This window comes from Schistocerca nitens, chromosome 2 (genome assembly GCF_023898315.1).
Source record: "Schistocerca nitens isolate TAMUIC-IGC-003100 chromosome 2, iqSchNite1.1, whole genome shotgun sequence".
Taxonomy (NCBI): Eukaryota; Metazoa; Arthropoda; class Insecta; order Orthoptera; family Acrididae; genus Schistocerca; species Schistocerca nitens.
Window position 1 is genome coordinate 1,156,509,694 of NC_064615.1, and position 22,404 is coordinate 1,156,532,097.

The window sequence follows — 22,404 nt, forward strand, 5'->3', positions numbered from 1 at the left end:
GGAACCGAAAACATTTGATCGCAAGGTCATAGATCAACCGATTCCTCCACGGGAAAACACGTCTGATATATTCTGTACGACACTGGTGACGGCATGTGCGTCACATGACAGGAATATGTTGTCGACCCACCTAACTTGTACACTTGGCGAATGGGTAAAAAGATTCTTCTACCTTGCCCGATTTAGGTTTTCTTGTGGATGTGATAATCACTCCCAAATAAGTGATGAAAACATAAGAGTTTGTCACATAAACTGAAAATAAGAAATTAAACTTTTCACTCGAGGGAAGACTTGAACCTAGGACCTCTCGTTCCGTAGCTACTCTCGCTAACCACGGGAGCACGGCGCTCCTTGACTCCCAGTGTCTTTGATGTTGCCTATCTTCGCATGGACTACTCAGTTTGTATATTTTACTAATTTTTGTCATAGTTCCACACAACTTCTTGCTGTTTTCTCGATTGCTCTGTGTTCAGTTTTTCAAGGCCTATCCACTGTGCCAACTTATAACTAAATCTGAGGGGGGTGCGATGAGGAGGTTCCCTTGTAAGTATTAGTTCGCTATCTGGTCGTCTAGACAAAGGCAGAGTTAACTCATATACTTTCCTACAATCCAACAGACCTCTACATTTGCACGGATGCTGCTATTTACAGGAAACGTGGCTCATTACCAACACGGACTATCCATACACGGAATCATTCCGGAAAACCGCTCGCACGTACGTTTATCATTATACTTACAATTAAATGTTACGATCGCGCTCTCAACTGAACAGCATCCGAGAATGGCGAATTATCGGAAATACACTCAGTTGTCGGCAGTGGCTCCGGAAATGGCTGTACCTTCCTTACAACTGGACATACTCCCCCCATTGCTATCACAGTACTCCAAGTCAAATCCTTACCTTCCCTACAACAGGGCATAGTCATTTCCTTTCCACAAACACATATACTTTATAACACTGATGCTCAAATGCGAACATATCACGCTCCCACTAAGTATATTACTTGGTCAATAAATGTTTGCCTACCATAGCAAATAATAGTGATCGAAAATCAGCGATTGGCATGCATCTCTCTTAAGCGCTTCTTTCGAGTCCTACCACTGTGTCCTAGAAAGAGACACGTAATCGGCGAGATGTTAAAGAAAAAACGTATCCCAGCAACATGTTACTGTCACATTCAGTCTTGTTTCTACAGGTGCACACACGTATCCATGTTAAAATCTATACCCTGTTTTCGAATCGAGGTATAACATTACCTCTGAATGAGTTGTTTCTTTCCGGACAAGTACCGTGACAATGATCGTAGGAATACGTATTTTCAGCCGACTATGCAGCCTAGGGATAAAATGACTGAGCTTTTAAAGTGATTCGGCTAAGGAACGTGGTATGTACGCTGTATTTGCGACTCCCTCACAACCCCTCAACCAGATAATTCTTTAATATTTGTAACGCACTCTGTCTCGACATCATATCAGAGGTTCCTCGATATATCCACCGAGTTATAGGCGATGACTGATTGAGAAGGAACACAAACAATAGTAGTAGATGATGTGCTGACTGAGGTTGTAAGAAGAAAAATGTACACTAGCTTCTCAGATCTCTAGTGTCATGCTATATGTTCGAAATGATGTCAATCATTTGGAATCACCTCTCTCCAATCGGATCACAACCACTACTCAATCATATTTGTCGCACCCTCATATCTCGAAACGAGTCACCTTTCCCGAACGTAGTTTCTACAGTAAAATTCCAGCGTGGTTGTAGTCGCCCCCTACACGTCGTGCAACTGATCCGATTTCTACAGCTTCGCCCATGTGATAGGTCCAATTTAAGTCTGAACTGAGCAGATGTCGGAGAAAGACATATCCACCACCTTCAGCAACCTCTGTAGAAACAGAACGACCTGAATTACTGCAACAGGACCGTGTTTTGACCATTCGGTGGAAATGCACGCAATTTCGTACGTCCCCAAGCTAGATACAGGTAGTACAGATCCACGTCCATTCAAATCAGTCAGCCCAACAGATAAAAATTAAGAACTATGAAAGCTCATACGAATTAGAAGTCACCAAGGCACCGATGCGGGCACAATGACACATAGCTGCGGTCGGCCTCCAGCGCAGGGAAAAAGATTCCACAATACGACTTCCCACAATAGCGTAGCGTGCAGCCATCCAAGCATTCCTAGCGGTATAGCCGCTTCCTCACCGGCTCTCACCTCAAACTGCTACTGCTACTGCTACTCCTGCTGTGTCTATGACACGATTCTATTAAATATACAGACACCACAGAGCCCACTTTTAAGTTTGATCACCTATACTATAGGCCAGTGGTTTCCAACAGATGGTTCGCGGTCTCCCAGGGGTCCGCGAGCTATGCGAGAGGGGTCGGCAAGATGCTATTAGAATAAAAAAATATATTAAATATATTTTGTATGAGAACAGATTTTTTTGTTTTGGTCGCCTCCTGCATGAACAGAGCTTTAGCGAACGCTAACTTTTGCGTCTAGCGTCTTCCTGGGGCCAACTGACACTAGCAGACTCTAGCGCAAAACTAGAATTAGATAGACGCAAATAGTTCTGCTGCATGCGGTTGGACTGCTCGCGCTGCCTCTTTGCAGCTGACAACTGACAGTCACGTTACATAGAAACTCCCATTTCAGACGACAATCGGCCATTATTTTTTGCCAGTGCTTTCACAGAACAAGTTGTTTACATATTCAATATGCTGTATTAAAACAGTAGTGTTTGTAAAGCGTTGTTTTTCACGGAAGCTACAGTTCGCGTTGTTAAAAATGGACCGCTGGTTAAAAAGTGGTTCGTTGAAACGAGAAATGCCTGCAGATGAAGAGGAAGATGATGCATTTGATGTTCAAGCAAGTAGGTCAGTGACTCTCGAACCGAAGTTGTCAGTGCCCATTGAACCTAAATCGTCGGCGTCCCTTGAACCTAACCCTTCCAAGATCAGTGTTAAGCGTACTGGAAAAACTAGAAAATATAGCTCTGATTACTTGGAAATCGGTTTTAAGTTCACTGGACCTGAGCAACAGCCTAAACTTCAATGTGTCATTTGCTATGAAAGCCTTTCGAATGAATGTGTGAAATCAGCAAAACTCCAGCACCATCTTGATACAAAGTACCAAGAGTGCAGAAGTATGTCATTAGATTTTTTCAAAAATAAATTAGGAAAGTTGAAAACAAATCGTAAAACAATTGCCAAACACTGTGGTGCAAATGTAAATGAAAATGCAACCCTTGCGTCTTACGAGGTGGCTCAGCTTGTGGTTAAATGTGGGAAAAACCACACAATTTCTGAGGAACTTATACTGCCATCAGCAATAATACTTTGGAAGAGAATCTTAGGTGATGCAGCTGCTAAGGTAACAGGAACTGTCCCGCTCTCAAATAATACTGTTCAAAGACGAATTTCTGATATTACAGTTAACACCGAAGAAACATTGCTGGCTAGACTTTGCATGAGTGTCATGTACGCTCTACAATTGGATGAAAGCACAGACATATCAAAAAAGGCTATAATGTTGGTTTTCTAACCATTCTTATGGGAGGACCAAGTGTTCAAAGATTTTCTTCATGCGAACTACTGCATACGACAGCAGACGATATTTTAACTGCATTAAATAATTATCTCAATGAACACGACGTCACCTAGAAAAAATGTGTAGGCTTCTCGACGGATTGAGCAAAGTCAATGGCTGGCAAAAAAAAAAAAAAAAAAAAAAAAAGGTCTTCTAGCTCGTATCAAAGCGATAGTCCCTGAGGTGAAATGGACTCACTGTTGCGTGAAGCCTTAGTAGCCAAAAGCTTGTCTGAACCTTTGCAAAAGATACTTAATGGAGTAGTTCAAATCATCAACTACATTAAAACTCGACACCTGAAATCCAGATTATTTTCTTTGTTGTGTAAAGAGATCGGCAGTGAGCATGAGCAACTTCTTACTCATATGGAAGTAAGATGGCTTTCTCGTGGTAGGATCTTGCCACATTTTTTGAACTTACAGATGAGTTCGTGTCTTCTTTCTTGACACAAAGTGTGATATGACAAGGTAACAATCATGCTCAATGAGGGGGTCCTCGAGAAACTTTTGTTGGGAATCCCTGCGCTAGGCGAATTATCGTATGACACGCTCCCTCTGGTCCTGTTTAGTTGTGTCAACACGCTTTTGTACAACGCCAAACATCTCGTTTCTCTGCCACGAGTTTCATACCTGTCTCATGTTCTAAACTAACATTAAGACGCCCTGATACCTTGCCAGTCACAGAAAGGTAGACATCGCGCACTGTAAATCATTTTATTACTGCAACTACCATAACACGCTACACAACAACTTATATTAAATAAAAACCCACTTACAACATAACGAAAGTAGAAGACTCTTACGGCGCTGGCGTAGGTCTCCAAACGGATATCCGAAAGCGAATGACGACCTATACATTTATTCTCGTCTCTCACACTGACGGAAATACCTGACGACTATGCATCCCCTTTCGACTCATTCCTCATATTGCACTAATGTACGCGATCACTGTTTCGCTGCTAGCAACCCTCGGAAGTTCCCGTGCATCCACGGAAACATTTTCCCCAACACAAACAAGCCATAGCAGTCACTCATTATCTGCTAATCAATGCAGGGATGGGATGGAAAAGACACCATCCATATACTCTAGTACTAAACATGAAACTTGATAGCGCGAACAATTTTACAGAAACTTCGACACCGGTCAATCATGTGACAGCATGCTTCCTCAATCTCTGTATCATAGCTAAACCATCCATTCTCTATTTTGCAAGTATCATTGCGAACATGGAAAGATGACTACATAATACACCCATTCACAGCTAATTCTCGAACACATAACTCATCAAAGTATATCAGACAGTACTCTACATATTTCTAAGACCTCGATCATAGTACCTAAATTATGATTTATCTCTCCGCGTATGGGAGCCACAGAGCATTCTCCCCATCTTAGGGTAAAAGTATGTGTGTTTGTGGAAAGGTGTAGACTATGCCCTGTTGTAGGGAAGGTAAGGATTTGACTTGGAGTACTGTGATAGCAATGGGGGGAGTATGTCCAGTTGTAAGGAAGGTACAGCTATATCCAGAGCCACTGCCGACAACTGGGAGTATTTACGATAATTCGCTCATTCTGGAATGCTGTTCAATTGGTAGCGATATTGTAACATTTAATTGTAACTATAATAATTAACATATATATGAGCTGTTTCCGGAATCATTCCTTGTATGAAAAGTCCGTGGTGGTACTGATCCACGTTTCCTGCTAATAGCAGCATCCATGCGAAAGTAGAGGTCTGTTGGATTGTAGGAACGTATATGAGTTAAATTTGCCCTTGTCTAGAAGACCAGATAGCGAACTAATACTAGTATGTGTTGGGTGGCTTTCGTGATCAAGTGGAACATTGAGAAGATGGTATGATTGGGATGGAGTGTTATTCCCGCCGATGTAAATTATTCGGTTGACTGTTTGTCCACATTTCACGTCTTTATTTAGTTGAGAGAAGATGGAGTGTGGTGTGTGGAAGATACGTTTGCCTGTTCTCTAGACATGGAAAGGACCTTAGTTGGCTTGTAAATTATGTGAGTTCGGTATTCGTTGGTGGAAATATGATTTTTCATGTGTTTGTTTCTAGTTACTCAGTGGTCTAGAGGACGCCCGACGAAGCTAAGGTTTCGTGGTTGTAGAGAAATGATTTCGAGTCTATATATCAGGAATTAAGTTGCCTTAGCTATGGGGAGGCTACTGCTGTGTAGTTGATATCGAGAAGTATAGCGAAAATTCTATAATACTATGGCGAAATTACGTGTGTTATTATAATCCCCGAGTCTTGAGATGTGCATAGAAAAGCGAGCAGACAAGGAAGCAGAGACAGTAACGCCTTTGTGTCGAGGGGAAAATGATGGTGAATTTGTAGAACAATTCTGAGAGTGACTTCGGTTGGCTGATGTAAAAGGGGTGATTTTGATTGATGGGGGATGTGAACTGTATGTTTACTAGATCGACAAGGTACTCAGTGATATATTGCTGGGATTAGATCGGTTTCACGGTCCAATTTCGGCTGCTGTACAGATGTAAAGATCACTGTTTGTCTAAAATGTGTATACATTGTATTGCAAAGTAACTGTGGCTTTCACTGCGTGAACTGTGTATATATTGTTCACTCCTGGAAATGGAAAAAGGAACACATTGACACCGGTGTGTCAGACCCACCATACTTGCTCCGGACACTGCGAGAGGGCTGTACAAGCAATGATCACACGCACGGCACAGCGGACACACCAGGAACCGCGGTGTTGACCGTCGAATGGCGCTAGCTGCGCAGCATTTGTGCACCGCCGCCGTCAGTGTCAGCCAGTTTGCCGTGGCATACGGAGCTCCATCGCAGTCTTTAACACTGGTAGCATGCCGCGACAGCGTGGACGTGAACCGTATGTGCAGTTGACGGACTTTGAGCGAGGGCGTATAGTTGGCATGCGGGAGGCCGGGTGGACGTACCGCCGAATTGCTCAACACGTGGGGCGTGAGGTCTCCACAGTACATCGATGTTGTCGCCAGTGGTCGGCGGAAGGTGCACGTGCCCGTCGACCTGGGACCGGACCGCAGCGACGCACGGATGCACGCCAAGACCGTAGGATCCTACGCAGTGCCGTAGGGGACCGCACCGCCACTTCCCAGCAAATTAGGGACACTGTTGCTCCTGGGGTATCGGCGAGGACCATTCGAAACCGTCTCCATGAAGCTGGGCTACGGTCCCGCACACCGTTAGGCCGTCTTCCGCTCACGCCCCAACATCGTGCAGCCCACCTCCAGTGGTGTCGCGACAGGCGTGAATGGAGGGACGAATGGAGACGTGTCGTCTTCAGCGATGAGAGTCGCTTCTGCCTTGGTGCCAATGATGGTCGTATGCGTGTTTGGTGCCGTGCAGGTGAGCGCCACAATCAGGACTGCATACGACCGAGGCACACAGGGCCAACACCCGGCATCATGGTGTGGGGAGCGATCTCCTACACTGGCCGTACACCACTGGTGATCGTCGAGGGGACACTGAATAGTGCACGGTACATCCAAACCGTCATCGAACCCATCGTTCTACCATTCCTAGACCGGCAAGGGAACGTGCTGTTCCAACAGGACAATGCATGTCCGCATGTATCCCGTGCCACCCAACGTGCTCTAGAAGGTGTAAGTCAACTACCCTGGCCAGCAAGATCTCCGGATCTGTACCCCATTGAGCATGTTTGGGACTGGATGAAGCGTCGTCTCACGCGGTCTGCACGTCCAGCACGAACGCTGGTCCAACTGAGGCGCCAGGTGGGAATGGCATGGCAAGCCGTTCCACAGGACTACATCCAGCATCTCTACGATCGTCTCCATGGGAGAATAGCAGCCTGCATTGCTGCGAAAGGTGGATATACACTGTAGTAGTGCCGACATTGTGCATGCTCTGTTGCCTGTGTCTATGTGCCTGTGGTTCTGTCAGTGTGATCATGTGATGTATCTGACCCCAGGAATGTGTCAATAAAGTTTCCCCTTCCTGGGACAATGAATTCACGGTGTTCTTATTTCAATTTCCAGGAGTGTATTTTAAAGATAGCATGGTTTATGTTATGGCATGACTAGAGTGGATGACTGTGTGTCCCATGATGAGGGGCATATAGTTTAAGCAGACTGATAACGATGAGGGTATGAGTGAGAATTTTTAAGTGGAAAATTATATTCGCTATAGATACTGAAGCACAGTCGTCAAGAGGAGAGGTTACCTGCACGTTGATTGGTGTCAGAGTATAGCAACAATCGTAATATTTAATTGTAGTTACTATTGGCTTCCAATATTCTTGTGAGTCTGGTATGTATTTGATAATGTGGAGATAACTTTGTGGTTTTAACTGTCAACTGAATTTAGTGATCTGTGTAAAATAACCGCTGTAAGTTCGAGAAAGTAGAGGTGGATGGTTCTTCAATAACAGCCGTATCAGTAATTCGGCGAGTAAATTGGGTTAGAGCAAATGATAATGTCGGATTCAGTAACATGCTTTTTACTGCGATATGGTAGCCTCTACATAGCCGTGCGGACATTTGCGTATGTTGAGAGCAGGATTGGTATAACGTGATGGGGTTAGGTCCGCGAGGAAGACTGCATTGGACGTTATTGTGCGTTACTTTCGTAACGAGGTTCTGTTAGGGCACGAATTTCCGTGCCTAAAATGCGTGAGAAGACGAAAATTAGTACAAAAGCGCACGTTAAGTATTTATGGACGGCTGTGGAATTTACTAGAGTGGTTGTTATTTTAGATATAAATGTGACTTAAGTGTAAGCTTGATAACGTTGCTTGATGCGTTTGCGATGGTATATACCTACGCGCGGTGTAGCATCAGTCATACGTGACGTGTGGTCCGTTAGAATCGCTAAGGGGAAAGCAGGTTGTGCTATTGTGGAATGGAATTCTTCAGCGACTTCGCCGGACCGCTGTTACAGTTAGGGTAGAATGGAATGCTCCACGCGCTTGGCTATGCTTGGTGGTACGCTCTGTAAATAATCGCCCCTGGTCATCAATGGCACTTATACAAATTTCGCCTGCGTTCGGCTGCAGCTCGCGGTTGCGCTCCAGCCCAATTACGTCAGCATGTGTGTCTAGGTGAGCAGGTATTTACATCGGAATTTTTCAGACATGCGGTATGAGTGAGATCTCGCTGCCTCATGCTTGCGGGAGCCGGGCGAGGGCTGTGCGCGGTTTGACAGCTGACGGCTGCACCACGACGCAGGGACTGTCTGTACGCTCTGCTGGAGAGGGGTTGACGGAGAGTGCATGCGCTCGTTGATTGAATTGTTTTGCGAGCAGGTCTGTGGGCTATGAGCTGTGTGGGTAGTTCACGATATGATAGTGTCTAGACATAAGTGTGCTGAATTATTTAGGAGTATGAATGTCTGTACTTAAAATATTTGCGTAAATTAAGAGTTGTTTGTGTGTCTGCAGACTGTATTGTGACCCCAAGCATAACATGGCGAGTGTTTTGCGTCATTGTGATAAATATATTCGATCTCTAAATAAAATGTTCGAAAAAAAGTAGAGTGGACTCTCCCCAGCACCCTAGCGCAGCCTGAGTAATTTTAGCATAATTCTCGCCCCTACAGACCACCATCTGGGACTAGGTCATAGGAGGGGTGACAGTACGATCTGATGGCGGTAATGTGTACATGTCAGTTGGACAGTAAATCTGTAGGTGGAGACAGCACCCGCAAAATAAAGACATGTGTTAAGATCTGTTTTCCCACCATTTCGCCCCACCATCTTTGATGACGTCATGCAGTGTGCACATTAGTACTCGTTATTGCACGGTAGCCGCCATCATGGGTGAGTAAGGCGGTGTGGCGCTGGGTTGAATATCGTGGTGAAGACCTTAACTACTTGATTCCAAGTCCAGGTGGGTGTGGCATTGGTGGGAATTGATTCCGAGTCCTAGGTTCAATGAAGTCGAATCACGTGACTAATGCAGCAGCCAATACGAGTGCAGCATTCTGAGGGTGGGGGAGGGTGCTATGTCATGAGTGAACACTGCACTGATAGTGGGAAAATGTGGAACTTCTCATTTGATAATTGAATATTGAAATTTTAAATTGACCTATTGAATATGATTAAAATTGAAATGGAATTAAGTACTTACGTAATTGGTAGGTTAGATATGTGATGTGGGTGTTAGTTTAGTTAGCATATTTACAGAAGACTATGTACAGCTTGTGTATGGAGGTGACGGCCGAGGGGGTTTGATGTAAGTGGTCGGGCGTCCGCGGGCCTGTGGTGTGGTGCGAGAGAGCGGACGATCTTGTTTAATCAACCGACCTCACGGTAGCGTCCTCTGGTGGTCACAATATGAACTAAGCCAGTTGGGCTCTGGAGCTCGTGGTGGTTACATCTATTGTGTTGTGGAGCCAACACCGTGTTACTAGAGGACGCCGAAATGCACGCGTTTTAGCTCCCGCAGGCTGGCGTGAGGAGGGAAGAACTATACTGACGTGAAATCTGGAACATGACAAGGAATTAGAATTCAGAAAGCGGACGTAGCCAGTTTGATACTTGACTTTAAACCATTAATGATGAACGTCGCTCTTGACGGCACATGAGTCACAATATTATCTGTTCAGAAGACATAGTAACTGAATATCGCGCCTCGCTAGGTCGTTGCAAATGACGTAGCTCAAGGCTATGCTAAACTGTCGTCTCTGCAAATGAGAGCGTATGTAGTGAACCATCGCTAGCAAAGTCGGCTGTACAACTGGGGCGAGTGCTCGGGAGTCTCTCCAGACTAGACCTGCCATATGGCGGCGCTCGGTCTGCAATCACTGATAGTGGCGACACGCGGGTCCGACGTATACTAAAGGACCGCGGCCGATTTAAAGGCTACCACCTAGCAAGTGTGGTGTCTGGCGGTGACACCACAACATCGGTTGCAGCCATCTTGAATGACGGTACTTACGTCATCACCTGATGTCCGGAGAGCGCCCTCTGGTGGCACCGACATGAACTAAGCCAGTTGGAGTCCAGACCCAGTGGCGATCGCATATGCTTGTAATTGGTTAAATAGCAAAGACAAGTCCCTTTTTCCCTCCATTACTGTACCTGAATTTGAACTTCGCACTATTTTTCTTGTGGTGGGGGTTAGGTTAGGGGAGGTAGGCCAAGTGTCCTTTCTTCCCGTGATTTTCTTTGTAGTGATAAGTACGGGTGCTATGCATCATCATGTTGGAATTTGAACTCCGCGCCATTCTTCTTGTGGTGGGGGTTAGGTTAGGAGAGGTAGCCCAGTTGACCTTTTTTCTCGCCAAAATTCACACTTCCCGCCAAATCCGACATCTTGAATGACGTCATCGCCGCCATATTGGATGACATCATCGCCGCCATCTTGGATAATGGTACTTTGTCCCTTTACATGCGTTGTCCCATTTCTTTAATCACCGCAAAACAGGTAGGAAGAAGTCCTACGCGACGACTCAGTAATTCAAGGACGTATTTCTTAATCTCAGAAAATCTCAGGTAAATAGTCAGCCAGACCTACTGTACGCCTCTTATACCACCTTCTACGGACTTGGCAGCTAGACTGAAACACTTCAGGATATCGAATAAGTGAAAGGATTTTGCAAGCTGGAATACGAGTAATTGTTAGACTATATCTGAAATGAAATTTATTAGCAGCCCGTCGAAACTCTTCAAATTAACTAATGCATGGAAAAATTCCGCGAATAATGTTCATCGACACAAAGTGTTACTGTTCGCATAAGTGATTCGTTTTGAGATTATACACCATATGCGGACGAGATTTGTGTTGTTCAAACGTCTTCTGCAGTACAGATAAGTGTAATATTTAGTATTTATTTTGTGGCTGCGGGGCTAATATTGTGCTCCATTACTGCTCAGTGAATTCAAACCAAAAATGAAGCAAAATAAATAATAATATTTCTGTTGTATAATAAAGTTACCAATTGTGTTCTCAAATACTTTTGCTCCTTCGTTACTGTTAAGCACACAGAATTATGGTTAGAGTAGTTACCTCGTCCTAAGAAGACGCATTTACGTCACTGTTTTACCAGAAATATTTATCATTTAAACTGGACACCTTTATTAGCCACATATGTCTTCAGAAAATTTAAACAGTAAATTCAGCAATGTAGCTACGAAACGTCTCTGTGAAGTCGTTTCATAAGACGCTTGTCGAATTAGGTACAACTTATTCGCTTTACTACCTGATTTTAGCTCAATTCATAAACTCTTCCAGAAAGACTGAGCACTCAAATAAGGCCTATTGAACAATATATGTGTGTTTAATGTGGGGCTTCGGTTTTGTTTTGTGGGAAACACTGAGTTGGTCATCGTCTGCTGGGAGCAGACGATGTTGCTTCTCGTTCGAAGGACAGCACAGGATGACCAACTTAAGTTTCCAATACCTGAACAGAGAGGTTTACCCATCTTAGTCAAAGACTGTTTTTGTGTGTGAGGTTGGTAACGGAGGGCTACCTCTCTGGTAGCTTCCGCTGCACGGGGAGCTAGGTAATCTCGAAAGAGAAAGGGGCGACTCTTCGGTGAACGCTTGGTGAATACGGATCGTAGCTCTTAAAGGGGGTTTCAAGTGATAGGAAGCAGGTTGAGTTAGGACTTCGTTATGTTTAAGAGTTGAAATACTTAAGAACTTCAGCTTAACTGAAGCGTGTGATGCGAGTATGATTTTTAATCTTTCATTAGTGGAAGTTGCGTTTGTCTTTGTGCGTCGATTTTGTGCCACGTGTTTGGTAATAAATGACCCTTCTGGTCCACCACGGCACTACAATAGACCTTATTTAACAGTCTGCTTGTTTAATGAGCCATAATTTCTACAAGAATATCTGTTCTTTCGTGCACTTTCTACAAAGCGGCACAACAATTTGAGTCAGAATGCACCACGTGCTGTAGTTCGGCAGTTTGCAGGCAGCAGGCGCAATTAGTATGTTGAATAATTATCGCACAACCTGGTGCATTGGTTAAACCTCGGTCCAGAATAGTGCAACGTAGAATCGTAATGCGAATCTCACTGGTATGAATGCAAAAGGAGATGATAGTATCATTGTCTCCCACCCCCGTTTTCTGCGTTTCTTGCTGTAGTTAAATTGTGCTCTGTTTCATTCTCACGTAATTCTTACTAAAATATTTCTGGTCAGCCACCAGTTAGGTGTAACTGGGATGTGCAACCAAATACTTAGTTACAATAAACAATCGACGTGAAAGATAAATTCTGTGGTGTTGATCTTACCCACTTACTTCGATTTCCAATCCTGAATTAATCAAGTTACTTCATGCACGATATGGAGTGCTATTTATCTGGCTACTTAAAGAAATTTGAATACTGGTAATTAAATTATTAAAGTAATTAAACTAATAATTTTCCAGCTCCGTTTTCTTCTAAATGGTTAGGAAGCGCTTGGGCTGGTGGCGACCCTGAATTTCGGAAATTTTATCATTATTTGTGTGAGAGAAGCAGCGAGAAATGCGAGATAACGTATATGGCTCCATGAGAAACGTCGTAAATATAGTAATACGTTACAGCCTTGTGTCATGCGGAATAAAAAGTGTGAGTACATAACGGGATGAAGTACTTACATTGGTTTCGTCCCCTTGAGACACAGAAAAGTGTCTGCAATAATGGCTGGAATTAAGTGGAAGAACACGGCTGCAATAAGGTACAGCGACTTCTGCTTGAACATAAATCCGTAGCCGTACCAGATGCTTTTTATGCTGGGAAAATGTTTGGCGTAAAATAAGTAGCCGTGTATGGTACCCCAGGACACTGGATGGCGAGCAGTTGATACACAATTGTAGACGAGCGGCTGAGCTGCTGGCAGTTGTGTAAGATTTTGCATTCTGTGTCTGGACCTGCAATAAATGAGACAACATCCACAAAAAATGAAAGTCGACCGTTCGCTATTTTTGATTACTAGTAATGTGTGGGTAACATTTTAAACAGATTTGCCACATTTATTCTCTTCATCTCCTAACGAATGTGCCACTGATGGTGCACACGGTTATGAACTCAGTCACTATAAGAATCTATGTACATGGATACATTAAAGATAAATTACATTAAAATTCCACTGTTAAAAGAATTACACAAAAACAATTCGTAATATTCGGGAAGCAAATCACCAACAAGAAAAGATAACGTCTTATGCGAAGAAATTATCTAACGGGTAAATAAGTGCGAAGAAAAGTCGGCAAATTTGCTCGGAAGAGAATATAGAATGCTCCCTGAAAAATATGGCTTACTATGATTGTTATTGCTTCTCACTTACTCTGAAAGGAAGCTACTGTCGGAATCCAGAACGGATTGGTCTGATACGATCGTGGAGAGTTCTCACCAAAAACCGCGAACTGCTACGCCACAGACATCGTAACGTGAGTCTTCCAGGGCACCACGTCGCTCATTCTGGAAGAACCATGAATCTGGGGGAATAGCACAGATGGTGCTACCCCGCCAAGGCTGAACCCTCACATTCCTGTTTGGTGGCTCAAAGGTATCCGTACCATAGCCAGCAAGCAGCTGACTCTCGCCATTTGTCCATGGAGATATGAAATGAAGCATGGTGAAAGAGGAGAAACTTTTCTCTCTTAATGATGCAAGTTGGTTCCAGCGGGTCCAGGTAACTTGGGATGGCAGAGGTATTTGTTGTATCCTCTGACGAAGCGTGATGAAACACACTTTTACAACAGAACTGTTACAATAACTAAATAAAGCAAGCTTCTAAAAGGAGTCCCTTGAGTAAGAGGTAGCAAGTTCAATATTTAGTAAGGCTAATTTGAAATTTTTGTGTTAACAATTGTAACAGGATTGATATTAGCTGCTAATAACTCACTACGTGCATCAGGAGGGCGACGGGAAATGAATGTCCGGGATGCTATGGGATGTTTGTATAATGCTTCACAAAATGGACATCGTCGACATTCAATAAATGTTCGAAACAAACCAGCAACTTGCGCCATGAACAGCTAACGAAAAATGGCGCGCTACGATGATCACGAAGATTAGCATCATCATGACAGAAGGGGAACTCCTTGGGAGCTGTAAACATTCAGCTAGGTATCAGCCCTCAAGGAATGCATATGGAATGATACCTGTGTAACGGGTGATGAAAACTGAGGGAATGCGGTGGCATGCAACCGAAAGTGAAAGAGTCTGGCGTGGAACTTATCGTGGAACTGGCTATCCTTTAAAGCGTAGCTGCAGAATGTGCGACAATATGTTTTATAGGCACGAAAAACACAAAGTTTCAGAGGTTGAATTTGTCCAGTGGTTCCAGGTGTTATGCACTGCACTGTTACACACCGTTCAGTAGGGGTAGTTTGCTCTAAAGGAGTATGCAGACCAAGAATGAAGCAAAAGCAAGTTTCTATGACCAGCTATTGTCCAAAACAGTGCTCATACACTTATTGTAGTTCGTCTACGCCCATTTTCAAGTCTTGCTTGGTGTGAGTTAAATATTCCCCACTTCCCTTGCAAGATAACGCACACGAGAAACAATCATTGGGGAGAGACTCTCCAACTTCTCGCAACACAATAAATGACTTTGAAGACAATCTACCATCCAGATTATAGTCGGCATAATTGTATATGAATGCATTGAGTCATTGACGTTAGCAGATCTTGATAGAAATCTCTTGGTACCTCTAATTTCCAGGGTACCTCTCACAGACACGTCCTCTTCAAATCTCCAATGGTCGGAGTTGAAAACAAATTCCTTAATGAACAATGGGATACTGTTGTTTATCTCATCTACAACTATTCGGGCCGATTCCGCAGTTTGCTATGCATCGCCAAGGTGACGCTTTGTTTGAAATTTCGTTTTCTTACGTCATCCAATTCTGTAGCACTTTTTGAAGTTAAGCAACCGTCCATTGCTTCACTTGAAATCACTGTAATCTATGACGTGCATAACGTAGTGGCTCGATAGCACGCACATCTAACGTCGATCAGTTGTAGAATTTTGGAACACGTATTATGTTCGAGTATAATGACTTTTCTGGAGACTAGAAATCTACTCTGTAGAAATCAGCATGGGTTACGAAAAAGAAGATCGTGTGAAACCCAGCTCGTGCTATTCGTCCACGAGACTCAGAGGGCCATAGACAGGGGTTCACAGATAGATGCCGTGTTTCTTGATTTCCGCAATGCGTCCGAAACAGTTCCCCACAGTCGTTTAATGAACAAAGTAAGAGCATATAGAATATCAGACCAATTGTGTAATCCGATTGAAGAGTTCCTAGATGACAGAACGCAGCGTGTCATTCTCAATGGAGAGAAGTCTTCCGAAGTAAGAGTGATTTCACGTGTGCCGCAGGGGAGTGTCGTAGGACCGTTGCTATTCACAATATACATAACTGACCTTGTGGACAACATCGGAAGTTCACTGAGGCTCTTTGCAGGTGATGATGTGGTATTTCGAGAGGATGTAACAATGGAAAATTGTAAAATTGTACTGAAATGCTGGAGGATATGGAACGAATTGACGCATGGTGCAGGGAATGGCAATTGAATCTCAATGTAGACAAGTGTAATGTGCTACGAATACACAGAAAGAAAGATCCTTTATCATTTAGCTACAATATAACAGGTCAAAAACTGGGAGCAGTTAATTCCATAAATTATCTGGGAGTAGGCATTAGGAGTGATTTAAAATGGAATGATCATATAAAGTTGATCGTCGGTAAAGCAGGTGCCAGACTGAGATTCACTGGAAAAATCCTAAGGAAATGCAGTCCGAAAACAAAGGAAATAGGTTACAGTACACTTGTTCGCCAACTGCTGGAATATTGCTCAGCAGTGTGGGATCCATAGCAGATAGGGTTGTTCGAAGAGACAGAGAAGATCCAATGGAGAGCACCGCGCTTCGTTACAGGATCATTTAGTAATCGCGAAAGCCTTACAGAGATGATAGATAAACTCCAGTGGAAGACTTTGGAGGAGAGACGCTCAGTAGCTCGGTAAGGGCACTTGTTGAAGTTTCGAGAACGTACCTTCACCGAGGAGTGAAGCAGTATATTGCTCCCTCCTACGTATCTCTCGCGAAGAGACCATGAGGATAAAATCAGTGAGATTAGAGCCCACATGGAGGCATACGGTCAATCTTTCTTTCCACGAACAATATGAGACTGGAATAGAAGGGAGAACCGATAGAGGTACTCAAAGTACCCTCCGCCACACACCGCCGGGTGGCTTGCGGAGTATGGATGTAGATGTAGATGTAAATTATATCGTGCGGCCTTGAAAGACTGCAACACAGTTTTTGTAACAAGTGCGCCTAGTCCTCCCTTGATTACTCGTAGTTTTTCTTATGTACTACAGTACAGGGTCATATTGCTTTTTTTTCTTTTTTTTTTTGCTGTGCTGCGGATGATCTTCTATACATGTAATTATGTTTAGTGCTCCTTGAAAAACGATTGTCATGCACTTGATTTCACTGGAAACGGCATTTGTGGCTCCATGCCCGAGAAGAATGATGAACGTAACGGTTCGATTCTTATTTCAATATCACTTTCACTTATTAAGCACGTATCGCTATCATTTTACTCCTCATGTACATTGCCCGCACAGTCGAGCGCATACGACACCACACATCCCTCTGGTTAATCGAGCAGAAACGTCAATATATCATCTGCCACTTCTTTCTCACTCGGTGAAATTCCTTGTACTCATTTCTAATGAAATGTCAACATCAGCAATCGATGTTGTAGATTTCACTTTGTTTATCGTTGCCATTGCTCTGCCTCATATCGACAACAGTAGCCCCGTGGCTCTGTTGTGGGTTACTCGTCGACTAAACAATTCAAGGACACTCGGCAGCCTCATGCTGTTCTCATTGTGTGATAAATACGTGGAGCGTCGAATGCCGTAAACATCACAGTCCTTTTGGGACCTTGTATTCAATGGGTTATCTTCACATCTTGGTAACTGCAAACCGTTTGTCCTGGAAAATACACTACTAGCCATTAAAAATGCTACACCATGAAGATGACGTGCTACAGAAGCGAAATTTAACCGACAGGAAGTAGATGCTGCGATTTGCAAATGATTAGCTTTTCAGAGCATTCACACAGGGTTGGCGCCGGTGGCGACACCTACAACGTGCTGACAGGAAAGTTTCCAACCGATTTCTCATACACAAACAGCAGTTGACCGGCGTTGCCCGGTGAATCGTTGTTGTGATGCCTCGTGTAAGGAGGAGAAATGCGTACCATAACGTTTCCGACTTTGATAGAGGTCGGATAGTGGCCTATCGCGACATCGCTGCTCGCGTTGGTCGCGATCCAATGACTGTTAGCAGAATAAGAAATCGGTGGGTTCAGGAGGGTAATACGGAACGCTGTGCTGGATCCCAACGGCCTCGTATCACTAGGAGTCGAGATGACAGGCATCTTATCCACATGACTGTAACGGATCGTGCAGCCACGTCTCGATCCCTGAGTCAACAGATGGGGACGTTTGCAAAACAACAACCATGTGCACGAACAGTTGGACGACGTTTGCAGCAGCATGGGGTATCAGCTCGGAGACCATGGCTGCGGTTACCCTTGACGCTGCATCACAGACAGGAGCGCCTGTGATGGTGTACACTATGACGAACCTGGATGCACGAATGGCAAAACATTTTTTCGGATGAATCCAGGTTCTGTTTAATCACGATGGTTGCATCCGTGTTTGGCGATATCGCGGTGAACGCACATTGGAAGCGTGTATTCGTCATCTCCATACTGGCGTTCACCCGGTGTGATGTTATGGGGTGCCATTGGTTACCCGTCTTGGTCACCTTTTGTTCGCATTGACGACACTTTCAGCAGTGGACCTTTCATTTCAGATGTGTTACGACCCGTGGCTCTACCCTTCATTCGATCCCTGCAAAACCCTACATTTCGTCAGGATAATGCACGACCGCATGTTGCAGGTCCTGTACGGGCCTTTCTGGATACAGAAAATGTTCGAGTGCTGCCCTGGCCAGCAGATTCTCGAGATCTCTCAGCAATTGAAAACGTGTGGTCAATGGTGGCCGAGCAACTGCCTCGTCACAATACGCCAGTCACTACTCTTGATGAACTGTAGTATGGTGTTGAAGGTGGATGGGCAGCTGTGCCTGTACACGCCATCCAAGCTCAGTTTCTCAATGCCCAGGCGTATCAAGGCCGTTATTACGGCCAGAGGTGGTTGCTCTGGGTACTGATTTGTCAGGATCTATGCACCGAAATTGCGTGAAAATGGAATCACATGTCAGTTCTAGTATAATATATTTGTCAAATGAATACCCGTTTATCATCTGCATTTCTTCGTGGTTTAGCAATTTTGATGGCCACTAGTGTATGTCGAGGAGCAGGGAGGAGGAACTGGCATTGTGCTACGAGGTGAGGAGCTCTCGTGCAGCCGAATAAACTCGGCGAGCTGTTTGTTGTGAAGGGCTGTTGGTGGCGCAGCCGCGGGTGTTGCTTATGGCGAAGACGGCAGGACAACTCTGCGGGCAGCAGGAGCGGCGGCGGTCACGCCAGGCGTTTCCCGTCGTGGACCGTTGAAGCGGTTCTTGTTCCTTCGGAGTCCGGGACGTGTCTGGTCTTATCTACCTCTGTCGCTAGAACTTCACAGAGTGTCTTGGCCCGCCGAAGAAGATGGAGTTCGCAGCACGATGTTCTGCCTCCCGTGCACGCGATGATGCGGTCTTCTCGTTTTTCCAGCTCCTCGGTTTCCGTCTATAGAGGCTGCCTATGCAGCGAGGGGCTATGCACATCTTGTTGAATCGGATCGGTCATGCAGGTGTGGGACTTCCACGATATGGTGGAGTGGTCCGGATAGGAAGCCTCTTGGTAGATGCGGAGCCAGGCTGAGAGCACGATTCTGCAGATAATGGAGCTTCTTCGTGTGTTCTTCAGCTCCGTTCCCTGACGACGACTGCGGTGTACTCAGTTATAGAGGGGAACAGCGTCTCGTGACACCGAGACGCAGAGAAGGTGTGGGAGTCGGGTTCAGCAGAGGACAGAGCTTGCGAAAACGGTTTGTGACCCTGGATTTCACTTGATGACTGGGGATGTAAAATTGATTCCATATTTTTAGGTTTCAAAAATTGTTCAAATGGCTCTGAGCACTGTGGGACTTAATTCAAAGGTCATCACTCTCCTACAACTTAGAACTTACAGACCGTAGCGGTCGCGCGGTTCCAGACTGTAGCGCCTAGAACGGCTCGGCCACTTCGGCCGGCTTTTAGATTTCCAGAAGGCTTTTTACATCGTAACTCACAAGCGACTTCTGATCAGATTGCGTGTTTATGGACTATTGCCTCAGTTGTGTGACTAGATTCTTCATTTCCTAACGGAAAGGTGACAGTTTGTAGTAATTGACGGGAAGTCATCGAGTAAAGCAGGAGTAATATATGACTTTCCCCAAGGAAGTGGTATACGCCGTCAATTGTTCCTCGTCTACATAAACGATTTAGGAGACAATCTGAGAAGCACTCTTAGATAGTTCGCAGATGATCCTTGTGGTGTCACCGCCAGACACCACACTTGCTAGGTGGTAGCCTTTAAATCGGCCGCGGTCCGTTAGTATCCGTCGGACCCGCGTGTCGCCACTATCAGTGATTGCAGACCGAGCGCCGCCACACGGCAGGTCTAGAGAGACTTTGTAGCACTCGCCCCAGTTGTACAACCGACTTTGCTAGCGATGGTTCACTGACAAAATACGCTCTCATTTGCCGAGACGATAGTTTAGCATAGCTTTCAGCTACGTCATTTGCTACGACCTAGCAAGGCGCCATTATCAGTTACTATTGATATTGAATCATGTACGGTCAAGACTGACGTTCACCATTAATGGATTAAAGTTAAGTATTCCACCAGCTACGTCCGTTTTTCTAAATTCTAATTTCCTTGTCCTGTTCCAGACCTCACGCCAGCCTGCGTGAGCTAAAACGCGTGCCTTTCCGCCTCCTTCTAGTAACACGGTGTTGGCTCTCCTGCCAACCAAAACAATCCTGTCATTTAAGGTCTTATAAACTGGTCATGTGATCAAAACAAATTCCTAAACTATTTAGACAAGATATCCCTACGGTACGACAAGTGGCAATGGACTCTAAATACTAAAAAGTGTTAAGTCTTCCACATATCAAAATGTATGTGCTGAATTTCTGTTGCACGACAAATCACACAAATCTAAAGGCTGTAAACTCAACTAAAAACTTATGGATTACAATTTCGAATAACTTAAGCTGCAACGACCACATAGTTAATGTTGTGGGTAAAGCAAACCAAAGATTGTTACTTATTGGCGGAACACTTACAAAGTGCAAAAGGTCTACTGAAGAGACTGGCTATACTATGCTTGCACGTCTTCCTCTGGAGTATTGATGCGTGGTGTGGGATCCGGAATGGATAGGATCGACGGAGGACGTCGAAAATGTTCAAAGAAGGGTAGCTCGTTTTGTGCTACCGCGATATAGGAGAGTAAGCACCACGGATATGATACGTGAATTCGGGTAGCAGTCATTAAAACAAAGACGATTTTCGTTGCGGCAGGATTTTCTCATGAAATACCAATATCTATATTTCTCCTCAGGGTGGGAAAATATTTTCTTGGCGCCCACTTACATAGGGAGGAATGATCGTCATAACAAATTAACAGATACGAGAGCTCGCACAGGAAGTTTTAAATGTCGTTTTTCCCACGCTGTGTTTGAGACTGGAACGGTAGAGAAATAGCTTGAAGATTGTTCGACCAACCCTCTACTAGGCACTTAATTGTGAACAGCAGAGCAATCATTCAGATGTAGACGTACGTAGATGTACGACGATACCCCATCCCTGACTGGACGAGCGTTTGGCGAGTCATTCATGCGCTCTTCCTGTCCAATTTCGCTCGGTCGACGTGGTATGTGGTCACTAACGAGAAATTTCCGATCCGACGCAGGCTCTATGCCATTCCACTCACCTCACAAACGCTCCCATATTCCTCCGTTGCGCGACAGTAGACACGGACGAATACTGACCGAACTGTGGACTTGCAAGCGAGTGCTAAAAACTGGTCCGCCAGACACTGCGTTCTGCGTCCCCTCCTCCCTTGCCTCGACTGTGCCCATGGACCTCTTTCATCCCGACGCCGTCTATTTCTCGATGACTTGGATGAATGTGGTCTACTGGATAAAGAGAATGGCGATACATTATATGTATCACGACGGCGGAAAGAAAGACCTCGATTTGCGGCAATGCATGATGGACGAGTTCATTGTATTAACGAACAGAACGCAATACCGATACATTTTTGCTAACTATTTGGGGTCTTCATTCTGTTGGCCTGGTGTGAGAAGAAGCTGAATGTTTCCATGATCCCCATACGGTAACTTTCTCTGACTGTGTGCAGCGTCCCCGGACACCGACGGTTGACGACTGGTGGTGACTGTTGAAATGACGACCGCCTCTTCCTGGTCTCCCGCTTCGATAAGGTGATCACAGCAGGCAAAATGGCTCCTTTTGGTTCGCTTGATGTCTTCATTTTTGCCGTATGGGTTCATTTTATTGTTTATTTTTAATTAAAATGCAAAAAAAGAATTGTGACGGTGCACCTCAGCGGTGGGAGGGGGCAGACATCTCTCGGAATCCGAGCCCTGCTCGCCTCGCCTCCACCATCATGGCGCTGACTGTGCCCTTTTTTTTTTTTTTTTAGCCTGCGGCGCGCGTGCAGATTGGCGCCTCATGTGGCGATTGTTTCTTTTTGTTCGTTTCTTCCTTCTGTGCTGTTGTTGTAGTCTTCAGGTCACTACTCTATCCTGTGCATCCCTCATCATCTCCGAACATCTAATGCAATCTACGTTCCTCTGAA

The 22,404-nt window shown here is 44.8% G+C and overlaps 1 protein-coding gene across 1 annotated transcript in view; it reads right to left on the reverse strand.

Moving 5' to 3' along the window:
• Positions 1-22,404, reverse strand: part of LOC126235608 (fatty acyl-CoA reductase 1-like) — a 252,893-nt gene that overhangs the window by 52,307 nt on the left and 178,182 nt on the right. Inside the window, exon 7 of the mRNA XM_049944319.1 lies at positions 13,164-13,436. Within this exon, the coding sequence (XP_049800276.1) occupies positions 13,164-13,436 (273 nt within the window). The remainder of the gene's footprint in view (positions 1-13,163; positions 13,437-22,404) is intronic.